This window comes from Macrobrachium nipponense, chromosome 24 (genome assembly GCF_015104395.2).
Source record: "Macrobrachium nipponense isolate FS-2020 chromosome 24, ASM1510439v2, whole genome shotgun sequence".
Taxonomy (NCBI): Eukaryota; Metazoa; Arthropoda; class Malacostraca; order Decapoda; family Palaemonidae; genus Macrobrachium; species Macrobrachium nipponense.
In genome coordinates this window covers 65,909,888-65,933,303 of record NC_061091.1, presented here as the reverse complement: position 1 = coordinate 65,933,303, position 23,416 = coordinate 65,909,888, and the positions used below count along the sequence as shown (strand labels likewise).

The following is a 23,416-nucleotide window of genomic DNA, read 5'->3' as shown; positions in this document are numbered from 1 at the left end:
TAGAGATATTGTAGCTCTTATAGTTCTCCAGGTTTGTAGTCTTGAAAAATAACTTGCATCCCCCCCCTCCTATTCTGAAGTGTTTTTAGGCTGGATGTGTTCATTAATATGTCAGATTGATTAAATATTAGGATTGTCCAAAGAAACAGGTTTTCAATAGGATATTCCAAAGAGGCAGTAGTATCTGAAAATGGCAAAACTAAAAGTATAATGCCTAGGTGAAATTATTGTTCCTTTGGAAGGAATTACATTTATGCATATGATGGTGGGTTAGCGTAGCATTCCTCCCAAGAATTGCGTCCGAACTATTCTGTAAGTGATGCCTTTTTCTCTTATGTTCAACAAGATTTCCTGGCATTAGATATATCGGCACACCAGGAAGGAAATTAAAAGAATCTTTATTTAATATATATATTTATATAGATAGATATTGATATGTCATTAAATAAGTAACTGCACAAAGAGAAAGCCAAAAAATATATCATAGAATATATTCTGGAATGTACAGACTTGAGAGAAACACTTGTTTTCTAATTCGTACAAGTAACAATGAGACATGAAATAAAAATCTGTACACCTTCCAAGGTGTCTTCAAATGTAGCCAAAGTGTCACTCTTCATGAACTCTTTGTGCAGTACAATACATGTGCTCATAAGCACATATATAAAATATCACAGAACTCAGATTAAATATGTTAAAAGTCTTTGGTATAAATCAACATAATGGCACCCACATTTATCCAATATCAGGTGTTCCTAAAATACAAGATACTTTTACTACAACCAGTTCATCTCATCCGCAAACAACATTAATACAATGTAATTCGTAAAAGGTTTCATTATATATTTAAAAAATACAACCTTCACAAAAAATATACTTTACAACTGTTCTGCAGTAAGAATAGTATACAACTTGATGGTTGAATTCTTTAGTTTAATTTTGTAAAGAGTGATTTTACACATCTAATAGTGAAAAGTGACTAGTTTCATAACTCCAGAGCAATTTTTAAAAATAAATCCAAAGATGTAAACTCTCATCTATTATAATTTTATTAGCTGTGATGTGGCATTCATCAATGATTAAATTTTATCTTGTCTCATGAATCCATTTACAGTTTATGAAGATCTCCATGGGGAGATGCAGTGCTTAAAAGACAGACTGAACACTGAGATGATGTAGTGACTGAAAATTAAAACTGAATGAATGGTTGTTAACCCATGAAATTGGGGCATACAAACATGGCTTCACTTGCATACTGAACAAATGGCAACAAACATTTACACATATTCCTTTGTTCTATTACTCGTGTGTGTGTGTCACAGTTCCTCTCAGTAAGTTTTTATGTTGCATATGCCAAGATATTTAAATAGATTACATTACAACCAAAAGTAACTTGAAAAAATACAGGATATTGAACCAAAGGCAAAATTAAGAAATAAAATTTACAGATAATTTCACCACATACGGGGAGGGACTCTTGCTATATTGTTCTAGTGACTATACAACTATAATAAATTATAAGAGGAAGTATAGAAATGTTAAATACTGGCTACTGAAACTTTTATAAAAAAAAAAATTGTTATAAAGTAACCATTCTACTAATGGTTACTTTATAACCATTTTAATGAGGATGAAAAAGCTGCCTAAATGAATGCCTATCTGCATTCAAAGGTGATCATCTGGATTCTGGTGCTTGTTCTTAAATGGCTACACAGATGCAACTAAACTAAACTTACTTGCACCAAAAGTAGTGGAACGTACACATGATTACTGCCCTGGTTTGAAAAAAAAAAAAAAAAAAAAAATTAATTCTATTCCAATGTCTTCCCTTAAAACCAAAATTACTAAATATATTATGAAACTCATTCCTGAGTTTGTTCCCATAAGCTACCAGCTAAACAGTATGTGATAGCATACAGGATGTATGTCCTTACAAAATAGGATGTATGTCCTTACAAAATGTGAGTGCTCCCCCATTTAATAAACAAATTCCTAAGTTCTACTGAAAATTACTCTTCTAGTGTTAAAATAACATACTTGCCCATTTAGTAGAATAATATAGCTACCTTCAGATACTTTAATTGTATTTATGAAATCCAACTCTTAACATAATTTACATTGGAATGGAACATTTGATTGCTATTCTTTATTACATTCAATTTCTGCAAAATATTACTAATCTTTGTTTCATAAAATGCCACTGACACAAAGAGTAACAGTCTTCTGATTTTACAGCCAAAAGAAACACACAAAAGTCTGCATCCAAGGCGTTGTTTTGTTTACAATCGTTACCCATGCGCGCAAGCGCAAATTTCTTTCTTCTTGCAATAAAAAGTATCAGCGACATCTCAGAAATTATTTAGTCACTTTGACATAATTTTTGCACCATTTTATATTAGCCGTTACATGGAGTATTATATATGAAAATGTGTACAATTTCATGTAGAATACAACAAAAACCAACTCATGGTTGTAGCTTTTATCAGTTTTGAAATACTTTCATATAAATAACGATGTGCCAAAATTTCAACCTTCGGTCAACTTTGACTCTACCGAAATGGTCAAAAAACGCAATTGTAAGCTAAAACTCTTATACATATGCTAGTAATATTCAGTCATTTACCTTCATTTTGCAACAAATTGGAAGTCTCTAGCACAATATTTCGATTTATGGTGAATTTATGAAAAAACTTTTTGCTTACGTCCGCGCGGTAACTCTTCCGAAAAAATCATACATTTTTTCGTCCGATTGTCGTAATGTTTGCACCATTTTAAATTAGCCGTTACATAAAGTTTTATATATGGAAATGTGCGCAAATTTATGTAGAATACAACTAAAAACAATCCATGGTTGTAGCTTTAATCAGTTTTGAAATATTTTTATATACATAACGATATAGAAAAAATTCGTCCTTCGGTCAAATTTAACTCGACCGAAATGGTTGAAAACTGCAATTGTAAGCTACAACACTTACAGTCTAGTAATATTCAATCAATTACCTTCATTTTGCAACAAACGGGAAGTCTGTAGCACAATATTTCGATTTATGGTGAATTTTTGAAAACCGCTTTTTTTTACGTCCGCGCATTACAAATTCATGCATCATTTTGTGATAATATTTTCTGTGTTACCTTGATCGTCTTACAGTATGTTATATACCAAAATGATTGCAATTTAGTGTACAATACAACAAAAAAAATTAACTTGTTAGCTTTAACCGTTTTGCTCACAGCGCGATTCGTATACAATTATATATGATTTTTTTTTTTTTGCGCTGTCATATATCGCTGCCATATAGCCCAATATTTAAATATGAAAATTATATTTTTTTCATTTCTGATGGTTGCATACTAAACTTCAGGCAATGACAAAAAAGGAGCCAAAAATGAACTCTTAATCTTGAAAACTAAGCATGGGGAAAAAAAAAAAAAAAAAAAAAAATCTGCTTCGGCGCTCACTCCCAGACCCCGCCGGCATACGGGAGACGATTTTTAAAATACCGCTTCGGCGTTTAAGGGTTAATTAATGATCTTACTCATTATCATCCCACTGTCCATTTACATATATGGTAACATCCCTGATATAGATGATACTTACTTGAAAAAAAGAAGTCCTGTATGCTATCAAACACTATATGTACTGTACTATTGCAAGACCTACCCTCTCAGCAAAGGTACCTGACCTTCCTTTCATGCATACACATACATACTTATTCCTATCAATTCAGGAGGGGTTTTCTTTGCCTTGAGCATCAACACATGTAAGAGAAGCAAAAGTTAGTATCCTCAACAATAGTGCTGAGGTGCAAAAGTAGACTGCCAATTTGGCAGTTTCATTAAAAGTTAAGTCATCATTTTCTTCACAAAAGCCTGATAATGCCTTAATCCCAAAATATGACAGGAAACAATTTACAGTACTAGTTTACACTCCTGCACAATTCCACTGGGTACTTTGAAACTTGGAGCATCTTGGGAAAAGAAAGTTTACTGGCCATTGATAAAACTAACTGGCAACCACAAATTACCACAAAACAATTATTAGAAAAGTAATGTCAGGACTTGAATATGCACATGGTGTGCATTGGATAACTTAAGAATTGTACCCTTAAGTCTTGAATGGCAAACAAGTGTATGCTAACTTCTAGGACATAATTATTTTAAGCATCCTCAACTAGTGAGGAATGGGGAAAGCTCAGGTTCCACAGACAACTCTGGAAAAAGCTGGTCGACGACTGCATCCAGAAGAACATAAGACAGCTATAAAGAGTAAAAACAAATAGGTCTGACAGAGAAAAATGAATGTTTAATTATACAGCTTAACCCATACACAAAAGAATAATATTCCATGTTAAACTTATTAGTCATGAAGTACACTATTTGAAAATACACTGTAGTATTAACAAATTTCATGGAGTAAAACACTAATCATTCAACTGACTAAATGCACTTACCTGTTTGTTCAGAACTGGCTGCTGAAAAAGATTGACTAATGTATTAGCTCCCTCATTGTAATGGTCCTCGGTAAACAGGAACTTCTGTAACCAAGGTGGTAACAATGCTATGACTTCATTTCGCAATTCATTCTCTCGACTGCGACGGTCTGCATCTGAGCGATCACTGGGTGGATCAACAAACAGGGCATCTGAAAATAGAATTTTTGTAGTACATGGCTTTCCTAAAGTAACTGAAAATTTGTATTTTTTATAAACTGCACCTAGGAAACTTTAAAAGAAAACTAGTTTTTATAAAACTCATTAATCATAAAGCAGCCTTGTTCATACGCGAACAAACCCTCGGTCTTAACAATAGGATCATTTCTAGCGCCTAGCCGGATCCGGTAAAAAAGCAGATGAAAGCAAGGAATCTTGTGGTATCTAGCAACGCATGCGTAGATCGGGTGAAGAGTGGTCAAACACCGAACATCTACTCCAGTCTTTTCTTTACCGCCTGGACGAGATGTGGAAGAAGCTTGGGCTAGGGGGTACCCCGTACTCGGAGGGGGTTGCTAGCACATTGTGGAGGCTCGCACCCCCTCCTTATTCCAGCCAGGCTATCCCCCCTCCTCCCGGCCTCGTCTCCACGGGTGGGAGCAGTCGGCCATCTTGTATTGCTCCGCCGGCGTCTGCCGCTGCCTTGTCTCGGAGTGATGCTGCGGCATCAGCCCTGTTGTTGTCACGGGCTCATCTTTGTGTATTCCTCCGCCAGTGGCATCTCTTTCCTCCTCGCTCAGAGGGGAAGTTGTGACGTCACCACCGCTTGTGATGTCACTCTCATCAATGACGTAATTCCCAGTCGTTTCTCTGATCCGCCTCTTAGCCGCGACGTCATCTCTGCCGCCCAGTTCCGAACATCTCCCTTCCTTGTCTTCGAAGCCTTCTCTGGTACATCAGTCCGAGATCATCTGCCAGGCAGTTCTTAAGAGGCTGGACGCTGTTTTAGATGTGAAGTTGGCTGCTTATCGGTTAGGGGGACTGGTAGGAAACGAGTTGCTTCGTCCCCGCCTTCCGAGAAGAGTGCGCATAAGAAGCTAGTGCTATCTTCCTCTCCCTCTTCCCCCTCTACGCCTGGTAGGCGTCCTCAGTGTTGGAAGGCTAAGGGCTTTGCCCTTCCTTCGCCACCGAGGAAGGAACAGCACAGACATGTTCCTGAGAGTGCTGTGGTTTCGGGCAGTGTTAGTGATGTGTGTTCTGCAGGGGTTGCTTCGCCCCTGAATCTCGTACGTGGTACCACCCCACATCCCCCTTCTGTGCGATCAGAAGGCACCCGTCAAGAGGTCGAAGGAAGTGAGCATGGAGGTGGTGCAGCCAGTGTGTTTGCTAGCTTCCAAGTCTTCCACTATTAGGGATTCTCCATCAATCTCGAGTGCTCGAGTCCTCCCCCCCCCCCCAATCTCACGTACGTACGGCCGCCACGCCCGTGTCTGTTCATGGACGTCTGGAGTCACCTGTTGAGGTAAGTGATGTACCTGATGTTACTGTGAGTCCGTCTCGGAGGCTGACGCTTGGACCCAGCCCAGATAGGCTAGTAGGGGTTTCAGACTGTTTGCCTACTAACCCTTCTGTGAATTTTGGTGAAGGAAACGCATTAGAAGAGCCTACACATCCTTCTCGTCGTCGGTCCCCAGTGCCAGAACAGGAAGAGGGGGACACGCAGGAATTTCTGTCTTCCTTTTCGGAGGTTGTTGATCTCATTCGTGGGTTCAACAATTTGGAAAGTAGGACTCGGGCTCTGTCGTCTTACACTCCTTGCTTGGAAACCTTGGTGGGAGCTTGTCAGGACCCCAAATCATTTCTCCAGCTACCGTTGTCAGGGCAAGTTCAGTCGGTCTTGCAGAAGGTTAACACCTCTGTTTCTGACCGGGACGGTTTACTTCGCTCTAGAGGCTCTACCAAACTACTACCCCCACCTCTATGAGCTCTGCGTTTTTGTTGTCACGCCACCTTAACCCAGACGTCATTCGCCCGAAGCCGGGTTTGACTTTGAAACAGGTGAGGTCAGTGGCTCCGTCCTTATCTCCGCAAGACACCTTAGCTTTGGAATCTACGGCGGCCTCCATGTTGCAGACGGTTTCTTGGCTGGACCTCTGGTCTGTGGTGATTGCCAAGATAGCTTCTGACAGGTCTCCTGATGGGTTGGTGAGTGCCGCCTCGCTTGCCAGTCTTCTGCAGTCGGGGGGCAAGGCATTTTCTTATTTGGCTCACCTCAGTGCCAATTTATGGGCTAATCTTCTGGTTAGGAGGGACGCGGCTTTGTCTAGGATGGAGAGGTCGCTCGACACAGAGTCTTTGCTGGCCTTGAGGAACGGTGATCTGTTGGAGTCGCAATTTTTTTTTCCAGTGACAGAATTCGAAAATGCGATAGATCGACGTCGGGCTGACACCAAAGGACCGACTTGTGCACCAAGCAGTGTCTAAATCAGAGTCCCACCCTCGGCAACGTCTGACCCCCCTCCTCCCCCAGTCCAGCAGCATTCGAGGAGATCGTCGCCTGGTAGGCCATCGAAGACCTCAAGTTTGGCAGGGCCTTCCCGTTCAACACAGCCCAAGTCTCAGGATCAACACCCCTTTTGCTCTCGTTCCTTTAAACCAAGAAGAGGCCCCAGGGGCAGAGGTCAAGGGGGCCGTCGGTAGGTTGGGCGCCTCTCCCTCTCCTGCGCCACGGGTGGGGGGGTGCCTGGCTGGCCATTGGGCTAAGTGGCAGGGTTACGGGGCGGAGAAGTGTGTGGTAGGTGTCCTTCGGGTGGGATACCTGTTGCCATTCGACTTCTCTGCTCCTCTGCTGCAGCTCAGGAAGACGTACCCCCCAGATTCTCTGAAGTTCTTGGCTCTTCAGGAGGAAGTGCAGAAAATGCTGGACAAGGATGCGATAGCGGAAGTAGTGCGTCCATCCCCGGGGTTTTACAGTCACATCTTGGTGCCCAAGGCGTCGGGAGGATGATGGCCTGTGATCAACTTATCCACCCTTGAATCGCTTCATTAGGAAGACACGGTTCAAGATGGAGATCCCACGCTCGGTGTTGGCAGGGTTCAAGATGGAGATCCCACGCTCGGTGTTGGCAGCCGTGAGGGAAGGCGACTTCATGCTGTCGATAGACTTGAAGGATGCATACTTCCAAATCCCTGTTCATCCCATGTCCAGGAAGTTCCTTCGCTTCTCTCTGGCGCCTCCTCTCTCGTGTCAAGTTGGGCCCATGTTCAGGGGATCCGTTTGCTGAGGTACCTCGACGATTGGTTGGTCTTGGCAGTTTCCAGGGAGAAGCTGCTGCAAGACAGGGATCGTCTTCTTCGGTTCTGCCTGGACCTGGGCATATTAGTCAACCAGGAAAAGTCGAACCTCGTACCCAGTCAAAGGATTCTCTACCTGGGCATGGTCATCAATAAGACAGTGGCAAAAGTTTTCCCGTCAGATCAGAGATTGGAGAAGTTGTGGGTGGTGGCGCGCAACTTCCTGTCAGGATCACATCAGTCAGCTCATCAGTGGCAGGTTCTTCTGGGAGTGTTGTCTTCCTTGGAGAAGCTGGTCCCTCATGGGCGTCTTCATCTTCGGTCTCTGCAATGGAGACTAGGGGAATTCTGGTCTCCGTCGGGGGACTCTCTCCTGTTTATGGTCCCACTGTCTTTGAAAGTGAGAGAAGACCTTCGTTGGTGGTTGGACAACCAGAATCTATTGAAGGGCGTCCCTCTGCGTTCTCTCCCTCTGGACTTCCTTCTGTTCTCGGACGCCTCCCTCGCAGGTTGGGACGCGCACTTAGGCGGCCTCATCGCTTCAGGCGTTTGGGGTTTAGAGGACAAGCAGACCCATGCTGGACCTTTTCGCGACACATTACAACAGGAAGCTGTAGGTGTTCTGTTCAGTGGTCCCAGATCCCTTGGCATTGGCAGAAGACGCATTCCAACATCCCTGGGACAACCTGGAGGTGTATGCCTTCCCTCTGTTTTGTTTGATCTGTCAGGTTCTGAACAGGCTGTTGGGTTCACAGGGTCTCAGAATGACTCTGGTAGCCCCTCTGTGGCCTAAGGTGGAATGGTTTCCAGATCTGCTATCGTTGTTGTCGGAGATTCCCCCTTGGCGGTATCTCCTGTGTCAGCCCCATGCAAAAAGGTTCCACCAGTCCGTAGAATCCCTGTCTCTTCACGGCTGGAGGCTATCAACTATCTCTTCCGAGAGAGAGGCTTTTCTCAGAAATCACCTGGGCACATGTCCAGCAGTCTTAGGAAGTCAACCTCCGCAGTTTACCAAGGCAAATGGGCGATCTACTGTGATTGGTGTCGTAAACGGGGTTTTTCTCCACTCGCGACCTCTATTCAGCGAATAGCAGACTTTTTAACCTTCCTCAGAGACGAGAAACGTTTGTCCGTGTCTGCTATTAGAGGCTACAGGGCGGCTCTGAGTTTGGTGTTACGCCTGAAGGGTATCGACATCTCCTCTTCCTGGGAACTTTCCCAGCTAGTTAAGGGGTTTGAGCAGTCGTCTTCTAGAGAGCTCAAGCCCCCAAAGTGGGATGTTTCCTCGATGCTTAAGAGCTTGACTAAGAGTAGGGTAGGAGAGCTCCACGGTCTGAGTTATGAGGTGAAGCACACCAGGGGTTGGAAGTCAGTGTCCTTCAAATTTGTTCCGGAATTCGTGGCCAAGACCCAAAATCCCTCGGTGCATGATGACAGGTTCGCTTCATTTTCCATTCCATCACTGACTGACTTTGTGGGTGGTGATGCTCAAGAGCTTTTGTTGTGCCCTGTCCGGGCCCTGCTTATTATCTCAAAAGGACTCTGCTCCTAAGATCAGGCTGCCGCAGACTTTTTGTCAGTACAGGCTGTAATACTATCTCTTTTTGGATACGGGAAGCCATCAGACTGGCCAACTTGACTCTTGATGATTCCATCACCCCGTCTGTGCAGGCTAGAGCACATGACATTAGGGGTATTGGTCCCTCTATGGCTTTCAAAATGAACTTGGCTGTACATAGAGTGCTGAGCGCTGGTACTTGGCTACGCCAGTCCACGTTCACCTCCTTCTATCTTAAGGATGTTGCCACAGATCTATGAACACGTTTTCCTTGGGTCCTGTGGTGGCTGCCCCACAGGTTGTGTAATTCATAGTTGCCCTTAACGGGGCACCTTTGTATCTTACCTAAGATGATTGCGTGGATGAGAGAATGAGTGAGTTGGCTGGCCTCCTTCTTTCTCTTGTATCTTTCCTTCTCCCTTCGGGTGGTTTAAGGAATTTACACGTCATTTGCTGGACTGGTCTGATACAGGTGAGTGAGGTAGTCCTACTGGTAGTGTGGTCGAGCAGTATACAAAATCTTACCCACTATTTAGTAGCATGGGCTCCGCTCCTGAGCAAGGAGGAGTCGGGAGTACTACAAACCGTAGTTCCCTGGTTTGTTTTTGGACAGTCAATGTTTCTCTTTGGTTCCCTATACAATGGTTATCCCATATATCATTGTACGTCACTCAGGTTCTGAGTGGTTAGATTTTAGTGTATCTAGCTTCTCAATGGGCTTCAGTACCTCTCTAAGAACTATTTCTTTTGAGAGCTGAACTGGCGTGTAGGCCTCCCAGCCGGTCTAGGATGTCTTATACCTCCCTCCAAGTATGAGTCTATCCTATTGTTAAGACCGTTCACATATGAACAAATGACAAATTTTCTAAGACAATTTGCATTTTTCATTGCTACAAAGCTGAGGTCTTAACGCTATACTGCCCGCCTCTAGCCGCCACTCTTTTTATCAAGTCATCCTGAGTTGGGAAAGACTGGAGTAGATGTTCGGTGTTTGACCACTCTTCACCCGATCTACGCATGCATTGCCAGATACCACAAGATTCCTTGCTTTCATCTACTTTTTTACTGAATCCAGCTAGGCGCTAGAAATTATCCTATTGTTAAGACCCCAGGTTTGTAGCCTCTACCTGCTGGGAACAAAGGAGCGTGCATATTATGCATAAAATTACCCAAGACCCCTCCTGACGTTTCCGATAATGAATCGCTAGGAGAAACCCAAGGGGTATGGGACAAATCAAAAGCAGGTGGAGAAACATATGGAGCAGCCTGGTTTATTGCCGATACAAAAGAAGCCGGTAAGGTTTGGTCATCCAAAGATGGCGTCACCACCTTCCTTTTGTATTGGCCTTTCTCATAGAACTTTTTCCACTGTTCCACCGACCAACTGCGACACACACACAACATGGATTAGTAACCGTACATACGTTTTCCCTGCACCTACTACACGTTGGATGAGGATCCATCGACACCGAAGTTAGAAATCTAGAACATGGAAAGCCACTGACTCCTGGGCATTTCCTTTGTCTCCTCTTCGAAACGGCAGACGATCCTCATGTTGAGGCAAAAATCTCCATCATACCACTTATACACTCTTACCGATCACACTCAGAGAAAGAAAAAGTAATAAGAAATGAAAAATGAAATGGATAAAAAACGGGCAAACTGAAAACCGGCTTTAAATCAGATAGACAGTAAACACGTCTTATCTTAAAGGCGGTAGGAAAATAACTGATGGGTCACAGGTTGCCATGGGCATTCTGGGTATACATGCCCCGTGACCTGGTATAGATGCCAATAGTCCTTGGATCTCACAAGTGTAATTTTAATTCTACCGGTTTCCAGCTTGGCGCTAGTAAATCCTAATGTTAAGACCGAAGGTTTGTTAGTTATGAAAAATACAAATTAGTTACAAATTTGGTATATTGTCTTAGAAAATTTGTCATTTTAACTGTCCTAATGAGGCTGCTTGGCTATTCACCATACTTTAATTAAAAAAGTGAATGAGTATTTTAACATAGCTAGTAGTAGCAAGCAAGTGGCACCCCAAGATTTATACACAAGTCTGCTTAAACCAGCAAACACATTTGCTAAGAACATTTTTTGCCAATTTAGGATATTAAGCATCTAAATGGTCAGCTGCTTCATTCTTTGTATTTGTAATAGAACTTTCTCAGTGCTTTTTTTTTTCCTTTTGCACAGGCAAGGTCATATTTACATTGCTAGGAAAACTACTATCCACGACAAAGGAACACCATCAGGGAAAAACTCACTAACATTTTTGCAATGAATGAAAAATACACAACCCCACAATCCTCAAGGAAGCCAATGGAAACAATTCCTCAAAAATGTATTACATTTAGCTAAAAACATGAAAATTTCACAAGAGCAGTTAATGCCCTCACAGACACCAATATTGTGGCTTTTGGAGAGGGAAGACAGAAGAAGGGCTGGTTATATATACATACTTATTTTTTGGAAAACCAAGTATTTCTTGGTGCATTTTACTTAAAAGTCACAAATGACATTTAAAAGCATTATCTTTCATAATCTACTTTATTTTTTGAGATTGAATATTTGCATTTCCTTGAGGTTTTTTGTGCATTTGTACAAATTTATTTAAAATTTGTCGTGTCATATTAGCCTAGTTATCAGTAATTTCTTGAGTGCTGTGCTGTATTCCCAGATTTCTTGCAACATTCCTTGGGTTTTGGAGTAAGCAGTAGACATAACATAATAATTCAAACTCTTGAAGTATTTTGAAATTTTCACTCATTGCAACATGAACTATCCTACAATAAAGGCAATTTTGCTCTAGGTAACTGACATCCTCTGGATTATCACTTGCACTATAGTATGACTACCTAGGTGGTCTAAAAAACAAGGTAATGTATATCTACACTTCGATATAAAGTCACAGCAATTGATGCAGGAAAAACAGACCAACAATTTAAAGTTATGATAGACTTAGTAGGCAACTTACCTCTCACAAGATGAATGAGTTTGATTATTCTGGGAGGAGCAAGAGCAAGTGCCAATTTCCTTCTCAAAAACCAGCTGACTGCGGCATCCAATGTACTGCCAGCTAACAACCTGATGCACATGCACCAACGTAATGCAGAAATTGAGAGGCCATACACACGTACCACTTGAGAAGAGAAACAATTGGCAAGAATTAGTTTGCTAGAGAAGTTTAACATTTAGGGGTCCAATCTGGTACATATTCTGCAAAACCTAAAAATAGTTAAAAATAACATGAAAATATATTCATAAAGTGTTGCTCTAATTATGAATAAAATATGGCAATCCTGTAAATTTCCACTTTCTTTTGTAGTGCTCTCAAAATATGCAAAATTTCCCCTACCTAAATATAAAACTGTATCATACACTCCAACAACATTCATGGTGGCTGGGGGTGGGGGAGCTGGCTCATGAGAAGGTGCTGGTAAACTCTTGGCATTGTTACCAAACAGACTGTGAATGAGAGTTCTGGACGGCTCCGTGTTATCTGGATGATCGGTACCCGATGAAACTTCGTCCCAGTCCAACCTTCAATCAATGGGAACAGAAAATCCTCTGATGAGTAAAATAGATTTATATTCCATTCACTTCTTGACTCACAAATATTACATACTTCAGAGGAACTCAAGCACAAATTTATACTTTGCTAGTTCAGTGATTTTGGCAGTCAACATTGCAGGCGATCATATAACTTTACTGAATGATAAAAATGCACCATATAAAATCCTGTGTGAAAGAGGGAACCATAAATGATCATTATTAGGAAGAAGTTTAATGGGCCATTCTGTCATTTTTGTGGTTAGCAGCCCCTCAAAAGGATGATGTTTTCTTATACAAAATATGAAAAAAGGGACAAAGTAAAATTAAAGAAGTTCGATGGGTATGTGCATGTGACCAAATTAAATAGATGAAAAGGCTGAGCACCTACAGTATGTTGTGCACAGCAAACTTTACTGAGCAGTGCCTTCCCCATGGGAAGATCTACAAAATTATGCACTTTTAAATACAAAGGTTCTGAATAATGCAAATATTTCCATTAAGAATTAATTTCTACTCACTTTGAACACCTTTACATACAAACGTACTTTGATTTACTCTTAATGGATGTAACGGTCGACGATAAAAATACACTGATGAAAGCGTCTAGGTGCTGGCCACGTTCTTTTATCAACTTCCGAGGAACGTCTCTTATCAAGCGTCCGAGTGAAACATCAGGCAAGTAGGTATTTGTAAATTCATCTTTGGTCTTCAGAAAAAGAAAAAGAAGCTGGGATCCTTTCAAGGCTGGTTTTTGAAGCAGCTTCTGAAGAAACTCTTCAAAGATCTAAATAAAGACAAAAAATAATCACGAGACTATTTTAAATCATACAAGTATAAAGAAGATATGAGAGGTAAGACACAAGCAGATAGCTATCAATTTACTTATCATGAATGTTTTTATGTCAGTGTACATGTACAAGGTTAAACATGAAATGGGTTTTTTCCACTGTCTGCCACCTGGTATACTTTCTGGATGGATTTACATTTGGTCTCGGCTTCCACCTCTGCCCTTTTCCATGATTTTCTGCCAGCACTCAGACCAGTCTTTTTCCCGTTGCATTCAGATCTACTACTTTGCTGACTAACTACACCTCATCACTTCTTATCACATATTCAAACCTACAGAAACAACCTTACTCCTTGTGAAGCAGAGCCACTCAGACCAATTTAACTGTTCTACTGGAAATGCCTGGGCCATAATCCACTGTCCTGCAAATAAATATACCATTCCTCTGTGCATACTTCCAACTGGAAGAGTGATTGAAGTAGACCCAGATGTAAGAAGTCTAGTTCCCTTTAGATGAATGATAAGGGAGTTAACTATAAACTCTAAACATCAAAGGAGCTTCATCAAGTAACAGACTTGCAATGGATGACATAACCCAAGACAGCAGAATCACCAATGGTGACGGCATTGTTGACCACAATTCCATCACAGCAACCCAACAAGATGTTCTCAAGAGCCATTCAAAGTTCTAATAGTTTAAGCACTCACGATTCTCCTCCAAAAAACAAGCATCCTAACCCACCTTGCAAGCAACAGAAAATATCCAGTTTGGTACATGGTGGAAATAATGGTACATCCATTGGAAAATCCTGTTGATTTTGCAATCAAAGGTGATTGTCAATAACGATGGTGCAGTTGGGATCTAGACATGGAGAAAAGACACCACCTTCCATCATGAAGCTCATTGCAGTTGGAGGGAATAAATAAGAAAGCATCTTTCAGGAACCAGCTTCTCAAAAGTTACCATGTGACTTATCACCACATGTAAAGACTTCGCTGCAGCCTGAATGTGATATAGAAACTCTCAAATGATCTCCTGGAAGTAATGACTCCTGTCCCCAAAAAGGTGGACCAAGTAGACTGCAGAGGAGGAAGGGGCCAGGTGAGACATCCTCTTAAACTGGAGAGCCAAGCACAAACACAAATTCAGAAGAAGCCACAGGTGCTTCTCCAATTCATCCATTTTAGAAGACAAGACCAGCCAGTCATCCAGATATCAATGGAGATGCAGGTCCAGGTGATAAGCCCAGGCATTAACAGGAGCTGGAGTTATGGTACAGACCTGAGGAGGAGACATACACAAACCAAACAAAAGGGCCCAGAACTGGAACACACTACCCTGCTATATACAGCAAAGAAACTTCCAGGAGAGTGGGTGGATCTGGGATAAAAGTATGCTTCCCTAAGATTTATCAAAGCAAGGACATCCCCTCTGAGCAACAATCTCTATCCAAATGGGGAATCGGGTGAAGTAGAGGTGGCCAAAATTTATAGTTTCTAACCACCAGAAGAGAGCTGGGCAAGACTGAAGAATGTGACATTGTGAAGAGGAACCCTGATCTGATGACTCGAGACTTGAAAACTGGTTGCGGAGCAATGAATCACCGTGGCACTACTGGCACAACTTTTTCAAAATTGCTCCTAAGCATACAGGAACCACTGACTGACGGATCAGTTCATACAGAACACTGTTAACACTTACACATAGTACAGTGCACATGCAGTTCCTTGTCCAGGCCATATTAAAAGAACTGCAAGACTTTACATCACTGCTAATACAAGTATCCTAAAGCATGACTAGATTAATATTCTTCCCTGAAGAAGAATGCAAGTAATAGTATATCATAAATAATTCATAAAACTAAAAGGTTAGCTGAGGAATTAATGGAGAGCTAAGATACACATTAAAGTCCACAGGTGATAATTTAAAATATTCACTGAGCAAGCAAACCCTGATAAAGACTAACGTAGGTGAAATAATTTTAAAATCAATCATTCACCATTGCACAGCAACAACAAACAAGTCGCCAAACAAAAAAACAAAAAAGAGGCTCTAAGTAGCAACACACTTCCTAAACACAGTACGTACTACATGGAGTGACCTAAGATACACGAACGAAAAGAAATGAACAGCATAGTGCAATACCTGAGAGGGAGAGAAAAAAAAAGTTTAAACTCTGGCAGCTTACGGCAGCCAAATTAACTTTGAAGAAGTCACACAGAGGAATGACATCACCCTATGGGTGGAGTGTGGCTTGGGCATGTGTAAGTAGGACTTTTCAAGATCTATTATGTTGCTGTAATTATGCTTGTTGCATATGGAGCACAGCTATATATTTGATTTATGGGTTCATAGGAACGATCAAATTTTCTTTTCTCTGTAGAAATTACCAATGAACTTAATAAGATTTTCTCTGTTTACTAATTGGATAATTTTATCTAATCGTAGTCTGGCATTATCTGACGTCTTTATTAAGGCTGCTGCTTCTTTTAGTCCTTCACTAACCATCAAGTAAGTGCATCAAAATTTAAGGTATTATTCTATTGATTTCTTAAAAATTAAAAAAATAACAATGCCCTATGAGAGAAATTTACTTCTAATCAAATATCAAACAGCAAGGAAAGAAAGTCTGTGTTTACTTGTGGAAAAAAAATTCTTTGACTGAATGAATGCTAGTGCAGATGTTTTTATATGAAAAGAAAAATACAGTTAACAGTACTGCATAGCAATAAGCTGCCACTCATGACCTAAGCACAATATGCATAAGTTATACAGTACCTGTCTGCGACTTTGCATAAAGCCAATGTCCTTTGATGTAAATAGAGATCTTCGGGGTGGCAACTGATTATCTTGGAAGTCTCCATGGAATTCAGTAAGTTTATTTTCCAAAATATAGAATTCATGATAACGCCTCTCCACTTCCCAATGCACTTCTTCTGGACGTTCCGCTAAGAGATATAAAAGGATACATTAAGGAGTTATAACATTTTTTAACATACATCCCTCAAATAATTTTACAGGTGCACTTAGTGTCACTGCTAACTGATGATGAGATAAAAACATAAGATTTCAAATAAAAATTGTTGAAAAGTAGTATTAACCTCAACAATGTCTCTTTGTGAGCAAAAGTCTTGTTAAAACAAAGAGAAGGCACAACAGTTACTATATCATAATGCAACACTATATACAGGTACAACCGAGACTGCACAAAATTCCTTTGATGCTCGGCAAACTCCATCATGGATTCAACTTATCAGAACTATCAGTCAGTTAACACCGCACAGATCAAAAGGAACTGTGCATAGCAACAGACGAGATTCTAACTTTAACCAAAGCTGCAGGTTTATTCTCATAAATGGATACTCTCTCAAATGTACCTCAAGTACAACAAAAAGTACTATCTTTAAAAAGAAAGTATGGAAAAATCATGTTACTCAGTTGGGGTGGTATAAAAAAAATCTTGTACTATTTTCCCAATGCCATGCTTTAAATCACAATTCCTTGGTAGATTCCAAAGTTTCCTGAAGTAGAGTTTACGGCCGTAATAAAGCATCGGCAACTATTTAAGGTTTCCATATCATTAGCTTTTCTTCTGTGGGATCATCTTCTAGTCTCAAATATTCTCTCCAAAGAATACAGAAGGGAAGTCTTCAGTATGTAACAAGCAAAATATTTTCCAATAAACAGGCACTAGAACCAATTAAAAATTTGATTGCAGCAAGTTATATATGATTCCCTTCAAATCTAATTCTGAATACATATATAAAAACTATACAAAGGAAATGAAACTACATGAAAAAGTTAAAATGTAGAACTCAACCTGCTTGTTTGTCAATCCGCCAAAAATTAGTAGTACTGTCACGGTGTATAAAAAGTATGAATTGTCAAGAGAAAAGATTCTAACTGTAAAATGCTTACATATGATATTTTAAAAACGGTATTTATGAACTGCTATTAGATGTTTCTAGTGATATCTTAACTTCAGGAATAAAAATACATGTAGTAATCACTATTATTAAGAAGTTCCAAATGTGAGAAAGAACCTGCACAAAATGAGTGTATTGGTGAGCGAACAACCCATGAGAATATAAGGCAACATACCTCCAGTAACATCTATTCTTGTTACATTCACAATAAATGCATAATATGCCTTGTTGTTGTGATCGAATCGCTGTTCAACACTTGGAATGCAAACTCGCCATGCGCTCAGGTCACGGAAGCTTGACGTAAGCCCTTCCAGCGCACTCCGGGATTGAGATATCCCGCCCCCTTCATCAGCCTGCTGCAGAGAAAACCAGTTACATTACACAACTTATAAATAAATTGAATTATTCATATTCCATCCAAACACGAACAGTTAACTTTTCAATAATGAACTTTGATTTGATATATAGTAGTAGTTCTCTGAATAGATAAAATGATGATTCATAGAGCCAAGCACATATCACACAGCATTAATGAGATGCATAGCAAGTAAAAGGAAAATATTATATTAATTAAATACAAAAATAGGCACCTACTTAACAAGCGCTGTAATAAACTCAAATATACTCTACCTGGATAAAATTATAGTTTAATAATCATTAGCATATTCCTCACTAACCAGAAGCACAGAGATATCGTCGGCTTCGTCGATATCATAAAGCGCATGGTCGTCCTCATCGCCAACTACAACAGAAGGTTTAAGGACATGCTTTCCAATAGTCTTGAGGCCACTACCAACCTTCTGGACCACTACTTTACCTTTGTTCTTCTTTCCCAAGACTTCTGCATCCCTAAAACAATGTGGATGCTCATTTACTAGCCTCTTCTACAACCTAATGTAAGCCATCACCCCACACGTTTAAATCAAATCTGCAGAGTGAGTGTATTCTCTGCTGGTTTTTATAATGAAGTCATACAAGAAGACAGTTTTAACACACCTACCATTTAATAAAATGATAAAACTAGTACACTAAAATCTTACAACACACAAATAACATGTAACAGGTAAACATAGTTCTAAAGCAAACAGCATCCTCAAGACCTACTAATATAAACTAAATTCTAAAACTATCAAAGAAACCATGGAAGATCCACTAAAAGTCTACAGCTTTGAAAAAATAATTTTCAGGTCTTCGTAAATGTTCCTACAAGAGGAACTGTCAAAATTCTTCAAAACTCAATATTTCTTAATGAAAAAACTCAATCTGACAACTGGTACTGAAATACACCATAGTAACCACCATGGGAGTAACTCCTATGGCTTCAGGAAAATCCTCTTCGTCAGAAGATATTGCTAAAGGAGCCAAGCCACGAGGGCCCTGCACTGCTGAAGAATTCTTCATAGCAGACCCATAACAGCGCTTACAGTGGCGCACTGAGCGCCACATTGTTGCAAACTGCAGAGACTGTGGGTGCTCGAAGTTCAAGGAGCGCTTAGAAGCTGAATGAGTGTGTCTCTTTGCAGTAGAAGAGTGCTTAGGAGACAACAGGTGACATTGTGGAGAAGTATGTTCTGGACTTCCACAGGACTGCATTCCACCTTGTTACATTTGCAGGGAGGGGGAGAACTGCAGCCAGAGCCAGGGTCCGCAACTTGCCTCTTCAAAGGGCGTGACTCTTCATAAAAACACCGTCATCACCTAGTGTCTACTTCTGAACTTGAAGATTCAGAGGAAAGGTCATGCACTAACTTCTGGATGCCTTTCCAACAGCTGTCTGCTGCATCCTGGGACTGCACAATAGGATCAGCTGAGGGGGTGCCTATCCATGGGCAAATGCCATTGATCTCCCTTGGACTACCGGTATGCCTCCTCCCTGGTGCATGGGAGTCTGACAAGGACCTTGGCTTAAGAGCGTTGGTGGGACGGATAGACACCACCTCCACACACTATACTAGCACTTTCACTTACATTATTACTTTTTTCCATAACGACTTTCACTGAAGTACTCAAATGTTCCATAGTGCTTATTAAGAGCCTGAACTTCTGATCTACATGGGCTTTGAGGCTGGCAATGGCGTTAGGTTAGGGAACATGGGGGTTTGGCAAGAGAGAGGTGGTAACAGTCTGAGGACTGGGTAGGGGAGAAAAGGCAGATGACAGAACAGGTACATACGATTTAGAAGAATCTGTCAAGTAGCTACATTCGTAGCTTCAGCTCTAATAGCTGTTTTCCTTTTCCTGTCACATTCTAATTTATTTAAATGTGTCTTAAGGGTTTTTCATTTCTCCTGATTCCAGTCCTTACATTCTTGACGTGACAAATTAATTTAACAGGTCTGTCCTCTACAATTGGAGCTAACTGTACGAGTCATACGATGCTCTAGTCATTCTAGTACTAACATTGCATACTAGTGTCTGACATAATTAACAAGTAAAAATTGTGAAAACACAATTCAGCCTAAGCTATTTAAAAGAGCTAGAAGGCTACCAAAAGAAAAAACCAAGTACTTTACCAAACGAAGACACCAAGGAACCATCTGACGAAAAAATCCGATAACTGGCTGCTCAGAATGGCTGATGTTCAGTCGTTGACCAGCAGAAACAAACTGAGCTATCAGCTGTGTTGTTCCCATTCCTGAAAGTGGGCGGGGCAGTATCTCCTACACAAAAACCAAAGAAGCGCTACAGATATTTTCAAATTTTAGCTGCCGTGCGAGTTTGAAACAATAGCTATGTAATTACTTGGTATGAGATGAATATTGTGGCAATCTTGAAGGTGCCAGAAAACTGACGGGATGTTTAAGATAAAAAGGAGGAGTGTGTGTTCCCCATGTCTTCACTGTACAATTTGTCCATAAGCCACAATCATCCTCATTAAAAAAAATTATAGGTGATGATGAGTCACATCGCTGAGGTGCAACTTGGACAAGGAATATTAGTTTCTCCAATGTCCCTGACCTTAAGACAGAAGACATCTATTTTACGTTTGAATGCCAATAAGGTTGAGATTGCTCAAGCCTCACAGTCTCTCATCCTTCTGGGTAAAACTGTCGTATAGGATACATGGCTCAAGATAACGTGCCTGTGCTAGAAATCTTGTGCTCTTTGAACCTAACAACTCCCTGGTACGCTACGCATTTAGAGCTACGGAGACCGAATGAGACTTAGACCAATGCCATTATAGGGAAAGAGTGAGTTGTCATGTTGTGCCATGTTTGCTGTCTTCACAACACAGTCTGGAGTAAAGATATTGCTGCCAGTGTCCAATCCTTGGAGTGACCTACTGTCCCCCAAAAGGGTGTGCCATTCTGTAGTGGATACCAGGGATATAAGGCAGGTTGTATTTGTGGTTAGTTTAAGAGGTTTGTTGGGGGCCCTAGCAAGCTCTTCAGGACTAAAGCTAAAAATCAACTTGGTTGGGGTTTTCACTGAGGATGGGGGAACCACTTGGCAAAAGTGAAAGACTAGGCCAGAATGTTCCAATCTCCCAAAACCTTCATGTCTCTTTTAAGTACTAGAGGGGGCGACCACTTAGCAGAGAAAGCTTCTGGTGATGCAAAAAGACAAAGAAACTTGTGATCAGGGCATTAAGCATTAAGTTCAGGCAAAATCTGCTTGCTCAATCATGTAACAGGCAGAGTCCATTTCCCCTGGTAAAAATTAGATGTGGGTACTCTATTAAATAGAGTTGAAATGATGGCAGAAGTGGGGTGAGCTACTTCATGCTTCCTCCATTTGGATAAGGATTTGTGGCCATCAGCAAGAAAAGTGAGAAGGTCCAGGAACCATTCTTACTGATGCCAGAGTTGGGTGGTGAGGATCTTATTGGTGTTCAATAACTACTGCAACTTTCCCAATACCTGGCTGATTATTGTACAGGAAGGATAAGCATACAAATCCAAGCTGTTCCATTCCCTCAGGAGGATCTGGTTCCCACTACTCAAGGAATCTGAACCAATTATTGTTTTTAAAAAATGCCAGAAGTAGTTAAATGTATAAATAAAAGTTGAAAAAAATAATAAAAACTAACAAAAGTATTCATAAACAATTGTGGAGAACTGTCACCATAATTCACACAAGGGCAGATAGCGCTTTCAAGTAACACAACAGCTGCTTTAGGAATAGAAAATCTCTGGGACTGGATAGTTTGACACTGGCACCTGACCACAAAGTGGAACTCTTAACACACCCAAATTCTTGGATGTTCTATAGTATAATTCGAAAGACACTACAAAATTGTTTCCATGATTGTACATTTATCAGCAAACATTCAAAACCAAAAAAACCTTTCATGCATTTTTCCTTGCACAAAAAATTCAAATAGCATAAGGAACATGATAAACATATTTATGCAAGAATTTCTGCAAAAATTACAATTAACCCCATTCTTAATAATCGGTTTGAAATTACTTATGAAAAATTAAATTTTCTAAAAAGAAAAAGTTTGTATCGCAAATATGCTGGATCGTTCCAGATAACTTCTCATACCATTAGTCTTGTGAACTTCGCTGAAGAACTATGTCTTAATCTTTAATCCTGAGCCTGTTATTCTGCAAAGCTAATGCAAACTACTCATGTGTCTGGTATAACTCTGTTTCTAAAGAAGTTCACAAAACAATGCCATCAGAAGAACATACTTTAATAATACTTTAATAATAAAAAACTTCCAAAATATTACAACAGAAAATGATGCCTAATTAGAGTATTTTAATAACTGCACACCTCAAATACTTCAATGACTGTCCTCCCCATTATGTAAGCATTTTCCTACAGAATATCCAATTAATAAATATTTTCTAAAAAACAAAATCTCAAACTCAAGACCATGATAAGATAAACTTGACAACATGAGTACAGAAGTCTTCCTACAATATCTTCCAAGACCACACAACTTACCCTCATTAGATTTTGTATGATGAATGATTCCACTGATACAAGAAACTCACTACAACAGAAGGGAAACAAAACACAATTTACTCAAACTAAAGGAATCACTAAAAAGGGTATGAATTAAGCATTCATTGTAATACAATTATAAATTCCTTCAACTATCATCAATACACCATCAGCAAGACATGCAACTCATAATCTTCATGAATATGTTTATTTGTTGACAATACAAGAGCCTTACACATTTAACTAAGATCAACCCATCTCCTTCAATATTAATTATACAAAGTCTTACTTTAGATTTCCTGCTGATATGTACACTGTTAGATGTTAGAAGCTAAATAACCAATCTGTGTTTATCATTAACACACATGTTTCAATTCCATAAATCCATTACCAAAAACAAGTATACTTTAGTTGAAAGTAATTCAGTTTTCTCTTGGGAAGAGGAATCTTATTATATGGATACCCCTTACCTCTCTACCATGGATTTCAATGTACGTCAGTCCTGTTTCACTCAATTACTTCATCACTGAATATAAAATACTATACTACTGTATACTATTCCACAAATTACTGTTACTTACAACCCTAAATACAATGGTTTGTTCACAATATAAAAGTAACTATTTGATGATGCATAATCATTTAGAATGAATGGAAACAACTGGAAACCTCAACTATAAGTAGTGACCAGCATTTCTAAACATCTACTGATGGTGATGATGCAAACAGAAGGGAATTACATGTTAAATAAGGATTGTGTGTGTTACAACATACATGAATGCTTACTTCCCCTCTCTAAGAGACAACAAGCCCCAAAATTTCTTTGGTAACTAAAGTCTGGCACTGTAAGAATTACTACTTATGAAGTAGTGTGCTGCATAACTAGATGAAGATTCAAATTTTTAATAAAGTTAAGAATAAAAAACATTTATATTGTGAGAGATAAACTTTTCTCATTCTTCCATG

The 23,416-nt window shown here is 40.1% G+C and overlaps 1 protein-coding gene across 1 annotated transcript in view; it reads right to left on the bottom strand.

Moving 5' to 3' along the window:
• Positions 1-397: 397 nt before the first annotated feature.
• LOC135203261 (sorting nexin-14-like) overlaps positions 398-23,416 on the bottom strand; it is a 42,181-nt gene continuing 19,162 nt past the window's right edge. Inside the window, exons 11-18 of the mRNA XM_064233032.1 lie at positions 18,232-18,403; positions 17,730-17,910; positions 16,407-16,576; positions 13,386-13,624; positions 12,644-12,828; positions 12,263-12,427; positions 4,452-4,642; positions 398-4,257 (exon numbers count right to left, since the gene is read on the bottom strand). Coding sequence (XP_064089102.1) covers positions 4,168-4,257; positions 4,452-4,642; positions 12,263-12,427; positions 12,644-12,828; positions 13,386-13,624; positions 16,407-16,576; positions 17,730-17,910; positions 18,232-18,403 — 1,393 coding nt within the window. The 3' untranslated portion in view covers positions 398-4,167. The remainder of the gene's footprint in view (positions 4,258-4,451; positions 4,643-12,262; positions 12,428-12,643; positions 12,829-13,385; positions 13,625-16,406; positions 16,577-17,729; positions 17,911-18,231; positions 18,404-23,416) is intronic.